At 40.6% G+C, this 9373-nt stretch overlaps 1 protein-coding gene and 1 long non-coding RNA gene across 5 annotated transcripts in view; one reads left to right on the top strand and one right to left on the bottom strand.

The window, feature by feature from the left end:
• Window positions 1–4: 4 nt before the first annotated feature.
• LOC307226013 lies at window positions 5–9367 on the top strand. Its single transcript, XR_013843248.1, has 3 exons — window positions 5–45; window positions 6259–6359; window positions 9155–9367. It is a non-coding gene; the product is annotated as an uncharacterized lncRNA (long non-coding RNA).
• PTPRB (protein tyrosine phosphatase receptor type B) overlaps window positions 5327–9373 on the bottom strand; it is a 72270-nt gene continuing 68223 nt past the window's right edge. For 3 of the 4 annotated variants that reach the window (XR_013843183.1, XR_013843184.1, XR_013843185.1), the window contains 2 exons: window positions 7316–7448; window positions 5327–6842 (listed from right to left, as the gene is read on the bottom strand). Coding sequence is in view for 1 of the 4 variants with exons in the window: in XM_079994006.1 (XP_079850132.1) it covers window positions 6820–6842 (23 nt within the window). In the remaining 3 variants the exon portion in view is untranslated. The remainder of the gene's footprint in view (window positions 6843–7315; window positions 7449–9373) is intronic. The other variant, XM_079994006.1, reaches the window with a different exon arrangement.

Here is a 9373-nt window from a genome sequence, read left to right as displayed (position 1 = left end):
CATCTACCTCTGACACCAACCCTTTGCAGGAGTGTTGTGGAGCAAGTGAGTTGCCTCCATATCTATTATTTTTTAATGACAGCAAAACAAATGAGTACAACAAGCTTACCAGACTCATTCACCAGCAGCGTAGTGCAAATTGCCAGGTGTTTGATTAGCTGCCTCCTTTTTAAAATCTGCTTTTGGCCTGCCAGTTTGACATTTTGCTTTTATGCCTGTTGCATGTGCCTTAATGATTTGAATGGAACACAGTTTTATCCTTTGTAAACTTTTAGTCAGTTGCAGGAGTAGTAGTGCTTTTACACACACACACACACACACACACACCCACACACCCACACACCCTCATGCACAGAGAGTACAATCCAGCTAACATTAATGATTTTTTAAGTCCCAGTGGTGTTGAAGAGTTAATAATAATAACATGCTGAGTTCTTCTCTGCTGAAATGAAGAAAAATTGGAAGTGCCTAACTTTATCTGGATCATAGGATGAACTGAGGTTGTGGAGTCCTCGTTCTCCTGAAATCCATAGAGTTCTGGTTTTATAAACAGAAATGTTTTAGGACTAAGTTCTCAGCATGAAAATTCATTGCCTTGGCAAAGGAAACAATGGTTTCTGCTGCAATGCTTTATTTTTTAATAAAATAGTATTAACTTTAGACTATCCTCTCTTGTTATTTTAACGATGTATTTCATAAAAAGGGAATTTTGCATTGGCTTAAACTCCCTGCATCATGCATGCCTAATCTGTTGTTTTAGGATGCAATCGTATACTGACTTGCCTGTGAATAAGCACCATTTAATTCAATGGGATTTCCTTGCATCGAATTATTACTTTAATCACATGTCATTTATTTATTAGATAAATATATCCTTTCTTCCCTCCAAAAAGTTTAAGGTTATTTCCATTTTTATCCACAAAAGTACCCTGTGAAGTGGGTTAGGGTGAGAGATAGTGACTGGCCCAAGGTCACCAAGTGAGTGGAGATTTGAACTCATGTCTCTCCAATCCTAGTCCAATACTCAAGCTCAAACTCAATACTGGCATAACATGTGCAGCTTTAGCACAGCTCATCAGAAGTGTTGGCTTGCTAAGCAGGGACTGCCAAATTAGTTTCATGTTGCTTAGTTTATATTTGTTTTAGATTGTACCTACATTTAAAATGTATTAACATGACCCAGAGTTCTAAAGGGTTCTGCTTTGCACACAGAACTCTAGTGATGCACACAGGTAGTCTTGCTCATTTTGATGTCATGGAATGCTCTGTGACCGCAGAGGACGCTTGCAGCAATTATTATTATTATTATTATTATTATTATTATTATTATTATTTATTATTATTTATTACATTCGTTTTATTGGTTTTTTGTGTTAAAAACAGATAAACAGGGGAACCCTGCATCTGTTGTCTCCACTTTGAATTCAGTCTTTTTCATAGTTTGTTTACATTTGGTGAGAGATATTTTTGTCATAGACATCTTGCAGTTGAGGAGGGGGGAGAGAAATGGGGATACAGTGGTACCTCTGGTTAAGTACTTAATTCGTTCCAGAGGTCCGTTCTTAACCTGAAACTGTTCTTAACCTGAAGCCCCACTTTAGCTAATGGGGCCTCCTGCTGCTGCCGCGCCATCGGAGCACGATTTCTGTTCTCATCCTGAAGCAAAGTTCTTAACCCGAGGTACTATTTCTGGGTTAGTGGAGTCTGTAACCTGAAGCGTATGTAACCCAAGGTACCACTCTATTGTTCTTTTGTTCTGTCGCCTATTCTTAGTGTTGAGGGGGAGGGTTGTGTCAGCATGGGCAGGTTCTTTGTTTGAGTATTTATTATTGATATTGCGAGAGGTTAGGGGTTCCTGAGCTTGCTTGGTTGTGTTTAGTTGATTGCGGTGTGGTTTATTTGTGTGAGGGAGGTGGGCTAGGTTGTTGGGTCAGGTGAGCCATATTGATTTGTATGCTGTTGAAGGGGGAATAGGTCATTGTCCTGTTGTGTTGTGTATCTAATAAAGGAGAACCACACTGGGGTGAAGGCATCTTCCTTAGCTTGTCACTGCGCTAGTTTGAGTTTGTTGGTTAGCTTTCCCAGTAGGGCGGTTTCCCATACGCTTTGGGACCAGTGGCCTATGTTGCTTGCAGCAATTATCAGTTCACAGAATAAATTGTGCAGGATGGTTCCTGAGATCATGGAGCAGGTTTTCATCTGTGTTTAGATCATTTTGAATCAAGAGGGTGGGCTGAACCTTTCAAAACTGTGTTGTTGTTGTTTCTTCTTAGAATTCCCAAGCGATGTTGGGTGTGAGGCTGCTAGTAATTAAATAGATCAACTCTGTTCTTCGGCAGAATTCAAGAACTAAATTATACAGTAAAAACAAGGGGGGGGGGGAGAGTTCATTTGAGGGCCAATATGTACAAGGAGAGCAGCATTCCAGTTTGGTTTTGCTAAAAATGGTGTCCAGAGGCATAGCAAAGAGACAAATAATTTCCAAAATATATAGCAGATAGTGGTACCAACCTTATGCAAAAGCATTGTAATCTGTCAATACTTTTACTCATCTGGTCTCTGGGAACATACCAGATGTTGATTCTGCAGAGAATATGGTAACAATGGGGAGCAATAGATTCATGAACCAATCACAAGTGTGGCTTCCTGAAGTGGTTGAAATGGCTGTTGGCAGAATGATGTGGTCTTATTTGTATACACAGAGTGTACAAAGGAGAAAAATGAAAACAAAGAGCAGTGGAAATGAGAAAAGGGAGTGTCATTTGTATTCTTTGGTGAATGATGTACAATCCAAAATGCTTGCTCTTACATTATATATTACTGAATAGGATTCATTTCCTCAGCAGAAAGATGACACTTTAATAGATCTCGGAGATAATTTATATAGGGCAGTTGATGTTTCCTCAGAGTTGCTCAACACATTGTAATTGTATTACTGGTAATGAATCTCATTTTTGCCGTGATGCTGAGGAAACAGGATTGCTGATGAACGTCGAATCAATTGCCCTCAAAAGAGACACAAGGTTTTGATTATTTAAATTCACTCCCCTCCTTCCCACTGCATTGTTTTGGTAGGTAAACAGGGAAGTAAGAAGCAATGTGAATTTATAATCTCTCTGAACACACTACTTTCCATTTCACTCCCACTGGGGAAACCCAGCCAAATGGGTGGGGTATAAATAATTTATTATTATTATTATTATTATTATTATTATTATTATTAATGATAGCTATTGAGAAGGAGTCATGGAATGTGCTGATTTGCCAGCACAGGAGCATAACGGCCATGGCAGGTAAAGGGAGGGCCACACTGGAAGGCCTTCAGTGGAATTAGATTCTATGGGATCAGGGAGGGAGATTTCTTCCTCAGCTGTTCCCTGCCATGCGTTTTGTAGCAGAAAAACACCTGGTTTGTAAAGTGCAAAAAATGAAGCAGCATCTGCTCCATCTATCTCCTTGGTGACAAGAGGGTTGCACACTGGCTCCCAGTTTCTTTCTCTGAGCATAGACAAATGATTCTAAATTTAACTTTGATTTTCTGCTTAGCTGAGCCTGTGTCCAACCAGTTTAAACAGATACCTGCTGTTAACAACGGAGAGCCAAACAGCCAGAAGCCTGCTGAAGTCTTCCTATGAGTAAGAAGGCAATGGACAGAGGGGTGGCAGGCAGCAGCAGAGCAAGCCGATCGGGCGCCTGGGGTGGCGCATGTGCCCTGCGCCCGGGGCCAGCCACTCACAGGGGCACCGTGGGGCCTCCAAGGAGCCTGCCTGCCTCCTCCCACTCAGCCACCCTACAGCTGAGGGGGAGGCAACGGGTGGACTGTTTGGGGCAGTGCTGAGCCAGCAGGTGCTCAAGCCACCATGTCACTCCCAGGAGAGACGCGTGGCTCCGGCGTACTGCAGGCGTGCTGCAGGCCCACCATTTTGTCACCCCCCTCAGTGGGGACACCCGGTGCGGACTGCACCCACCGCACCCCCTTGCACCCCCCTTGCTACGCCCGTGGTGGCAGGTCCCCTCAAAAATAAATTCTGTGCTTCTGTTCAACAACCCCATGTTCTGGTCAAATTCATGGAGGGCTAAAATGGGTTTTATCAAGTTACTACTCCTACTAGATACTAGATGGATTACCAACAACCACATTGCTGTTTGAAAATATAAAAAAGCATGCAGGGTTCTTCTGGCTGACCTTAACATTCTGTTTGATGAGTTTTTCCTCATGTGATTGATCAGAACAGAAAAAAAGAATCACAAGCTTATAACAGCAGTTACTAATGAAAGCTATGATTGGACCACTTCACTGTGCAGCTAGCCAATGTGTGCTTTCAGTTGCCGTAATCTTAGGACCAGTTTGGGGGTCACATGAATCAGTCTTTACCCTCAAATAAAATGTTTGTATGATGTGTGTAAGGGGAAGTGTTTCCTATATAAAACATTCACGTCCCATTAAGGTTACATAGGGGGGCACACGTCACTTTTGTTAAGCAATTTTGGCATGGCAAATGGTCAGGGAGTTGTAGTTCAGAAACGCCTGAAAAGTCACAAGATTGAATTAGAGGATGTAGGTCAGGGATGGGGAGCATTTGTTGTTGGACTGCACTTCCCATCAGTCCCAGGAAGCATGGCCAATGGTCAGTGATGATGGGAGTTGTAGTCCAACAAAACTAGGAAGGCCACAGTGTTCCTATCGCTGCTTTTGTATGGACAGAGACCCTGTGAAAGCCTGGCAGGCTACCTCTCTTCTTGCCATCTGTGATTTAGTTGAGTCTTTTTGTTTGCTGAGGCTGCAATCCTATACACAACTTACCTGGGAGTAAGTGCCATTGCCCGTAGTGGGCCTTACATCTGAGTTGGCAATGTATAGTATTGTGCCATAAACAAATATCTCTCCTAATTTGCTGCTACTTGTATTTATATGTTTTCTGTATCCAGTAGTTGCTTTAAAATTTGGTTTTACTGGCATTGCCTTTTGACTGTAAATGCTTTCTTTTGTACATCACCTCGGGCACCTTGTCAGAAAGGAGGCATACAAGTGAAGTAATTAGATGAAGTACAGCAGGGGTTCTTTGTGTGGTGTGTCCAGAAACACCACAACATTGGCTATAAATATTAATGACCTCCCTCCACCTCTTTTGGAAAGAAAGCAATTTGCAATGAACAGCAAGGTTTGAAGTATTTTAAGAATGTGGCAAAATCTTGGCTATAATTCATTCTCTCTGCATATAGAGCCTTTGTCCTCCACATGTAGAGAGGATTGATGATAGTCTTTATGTCTTTATTGGGCTGAAGACTCTTTTCTATCACATGGTCTCTCATCAAACTCAGACTCTGTCTTCAAAACTTTTTTAACGTGCTGCACAAATATTCTGGCCTTTGCATCTAAAATACATTTGTGCTGTGTAATTGTTTATTCACTGCATGCATTTTTCAGATCAGGCTGCATATTCATTTTATAGTGAAAATATGCAGTTAAGCGTCAACAGTGGAAACAGTTCAATCTCAACTTATTGTCCCATTTAGCAACAATGTTCTATTTAATAGAACTCTTTAATGCCCTGCATCTGTTCCTATTGACCTAACATATTGCAGCACCTTCATAAAAGTGAGCCAATTAAAGCAGCTGGCTGTTCTTAAAGTTGAGCAACTTTGTTCATTACAGAGTGTCTCATTGGAAATTAATCTGATGCTGAAAAATAGGCAGCAGGCCTTGGGCAGAGTGTCAGAGTTGGAAGGGACCCTGAGTGTTATCTAATCCAACTCCCGGCAATGAAGGAATCTTTTAAAACAAACCTCCAAGGAAGGTTAGTACCCTTGGGTGCACTTCATCAGGTCCCAGAGATGTGAATTCATTTAAGGTAGCTAGATGTTCCATTACCACATCTTGGGCTGTAGCTCCCTCTGTGCATCGTTTATTCTGTTCTCAACAGGTTAGGCACTGCTTTTCTTTTGAGTAATGAAAGAGGTAAAGTAGGTGTTCCGCCTTCTGTCACCTAATAGTATTTATCTGTCTTCTCCATACTGTGTTAAGAGCTCATATTTGTCTTGCTTGTTTCCCCTTACTCTGTGCATTAGTACAGAGACAACCGAAACTATGAGTAATTCTCTCCAGCTGCTTCCTCCTTGTAGTTTCCCAACCTTTAGCAGGTTTTCTGGAGCACCACCTCAGTTTCCTGTGCATCAATGAAGCTATTATCCCTAGTGCCAGGTCTTCCCCTGTCAACTATAATATGACAGTCTCTTTATTGTCTCCCTCCCCCTCAGGATTGCAGTCTTCATTATTATTTAAAACCCTGATGCCTTCAGAAGTCTAAAGAACATGACATGCGCACAGATAAATGGAAGCTGATATCACAGTTCACAAGGTATGAAATATGCATGCTTTTGCAGCTCTTGAATGATCAATAATTTTTAACCCTTAACAACATAGCTGCAAGGAGGAGCTAGTCTAGGTGTGTTGGTTGCCCACCCATGCCTGGAAGTGTTGTGTTACACATTTTTGTCTCATGCTCAAAAACTTGCTACATATTCAGCAAAAGATAGTTTATAGGGAAGAATTCATTAAAATAACTTTAGCATGGAAAAATAGTATTATCTGAAGCTTAATATAAACATTATAGATAAAATACATATTTACACAATAGCAAAGCACATTTATATACAACAATATCTATTATATTTAAATTATATACTTTAAAAATGTCACCAGACTAATAAATTATACACAGTATCAAACATGTCTGGCACTTCTGTAGTGCATAAAATATTTTTTTTTTAAAAAAAACCAACAGATACAACTGCAACAAGCAGGAATCTGTTGGAGTTTTAGTGCCTTGAATAAACAGCATCTGAAACAAAAAAGAAAATGGAAGTTAGGAAGAGCACACAGAATGGTTTTGTTTTTGTATTTCCACCTCCAGCCTGTAAACATGTCCTTATGAAAGTACTAGAATGATATAGATAGCTGGAGACCAGAATTGTGTCTCTATGCAAAATAAGAAAGCGGCAACTGTGCCCTTAGAACAACAAGACAGAACAGTCATATATTTTTTTTCTTGACAGGACTCCTGCCTTTTTAACGCTAATAGGACATTGCCCTATAAATCTTTTAAACAAAAACAAATAACAAAACCAAGCTATATAAAAAGCAGAAATTGAGGAAAGAAAGCTCTTTTTGGCATACGAGTTCTGTGATTAGGTTAAGCCTTTCCTGCTGGATTTCTGCTTATCACACAGCTCTTAAAGGACATAAGCTCTGCAATGGGGTGGGGTGGGGAGGTAGCCATATTAGTATTCAGTATCATCTATACTACAGACTTACAGTGCAGTTCTAAACTTGTCTACTCAGATGCAAGTGCTGCATAGTTTTGTAGGACTTCCTCCCATCTGGAGTTACAGCTTTGAACTGGTTAAGCCATCATTCCTTACCCCAGGGAACTCTGGGAACTTTAGTTCTGTGGAAGGGGAAAAGGTTCTTTAAAAAAATAGTATCTTTTTCAGGGCAGCCATCTTGGTACTCCCCAGATGTTATAGACTTCAATGGTCAGGGATGATAGGAGTGAGAGTCCAACAGGCCTGTTTAGTGGCTTTCACCAGTGCTGTAAATAATCTAGGCTCTGGAGAGTTGGCATACACATGTGTGGAAAACAATTCTAGCAGGGAATTAACAGAAATCTTTATAATTCATACAGTAGGATCATTTTTTTGCCGAGGGGGGGGGGGGAACAATGGCAGTTAAATTGGCCTAAAACACCCACACATTTGTGCCTATGAAACAGCAATAAGATTCAAACTGCAAACCCTCACAAAGGAACATCCATTAATCTTGTGAAAATAAAGAAATCTAAATCAGGTACAGTGGTACCTCGGGTTACATACGCTTCAGGTTACAGACTCCACTAACCCAGAAATAGTACCTCGGGTTAAGACCTTTGCTTCAGGATGAGAACAGAAATCGTGCTCCGATGGCGCGGCAGCAGCAGGAGGCCCCATTAGCTAAAAGTGGTGCTTCAGGTTAAGAACAGTTTCAGGTTAAGAACGGAGTTCCAGAACGAATTAAGTACTTAACCCGAGGTACCACTGTACTTAATTCTTTCCGGAGGTCCGTACTTAACCTGAAGCACCACTTTAGCTAATGGGGCCTCCCGCTGCCGCGCCGCCGGAGCACAATTTCTGTTCTCATCCTGAAGCAAAGTTCTTAACCTGAAGCAATATTTCTGGGTTAGCGTAGTCTGTAACCTGAAGCGTATGTAACCCGAGGTACCACTGTATAGTTATCATGCCTATCCTCTGGAGTTTTAGACTAAACCTTCCTTCAGCCCCAGCCACCATGGCCCAGGGATGAAGAGAGTTGTGGTCTACAACATCTGGAGACATCCCATTGGCTATCCTTGAATAAAATAGAGACTTAAAAAAATTGTCAGTATGGGTAAAAATAAAATAAAAAGTTTACTGGGCATTTAGCTGCAGAATAGTCAGATATTCTGTGAATCTACCACCACAGAACTGATTACTATACAGGATTCCACTATCAAAAATTGATAAGAAGGCTTTAGTAAATTCTCTCATTATGACTTCCTATACTGGAGCAAGATGTCAAGCAAAGAAAATGATGGAAGGACAAGGCAGGTTATTCTTATCAAGATCATTTGTTTGGTATAGTAAATATGTCTGGTATTTTATTAGCACAATATATTCTCCCTTCTCCAGAAAGCCTAAAACCTCAAAAGGCAGCAAAAGGGTGCTATTCTATAGCATAAAATATGGCATATGAACATATAACACATGAAGGGAAACACATTAAGCCTGTAATGGAGCCTTCAAGTACAGCCCATGAAAAGTTGAAAGAACTAGATGGTGTTTAGAGATGCCTTCAATGGCGGAGATTTCTTTCAAATAATAGAAAGGTCAAGTTGGAGGACAGTAATAAACTATATCCATGAGATTTCGTTCAAAGTTCTGGGGTGTAAATTCACAACTTTTTCAATGGGAGTAGACTGGTTTAAATAAAAATATTTAATCCTGTGTTGTGGTCGACTGCGCAATAACAGCACAAATGTAACAAATATCAGGGAGTTGTAGGTTCAAAGGAACTGCATGAACAACTAAAGAAAAACAAAATGAGGGTTAATGCTCAGAACCATCTTGCTTCTCTTCTCAGCTCATGATACCTTCTTACCCGTAAGAAGCAGATTATATGATTCACCATCCATTGTCAGCTCTTTTAACAGAAGTCCCAGGTTGTGTGCTGACATTCAAAATTGCAATTTTTGTATTTATTGAAAGAGATGGCTGCTTTTGCTATAACTACCAGTTATATTATAATCACGTTGTTACACATCATAAAGTTATATTTTTTAATCTTTTAAAAAAAATCCTT

The sequence above is a fragment of the Podarcis cretensis genome (genome assembly GCF_951804945.1).
Source record: "Podarcis cretensis genome assembly, chromosome: 10".
NCBI lineage: Eukaryota > Metazoa > Chordata > Lepidosauria > Squamata > Lacertidae > Podarcis > Podarcis cretensis.
This window is presented reverse-complemented; position numbering and strand designations above follow the sequence as displayed.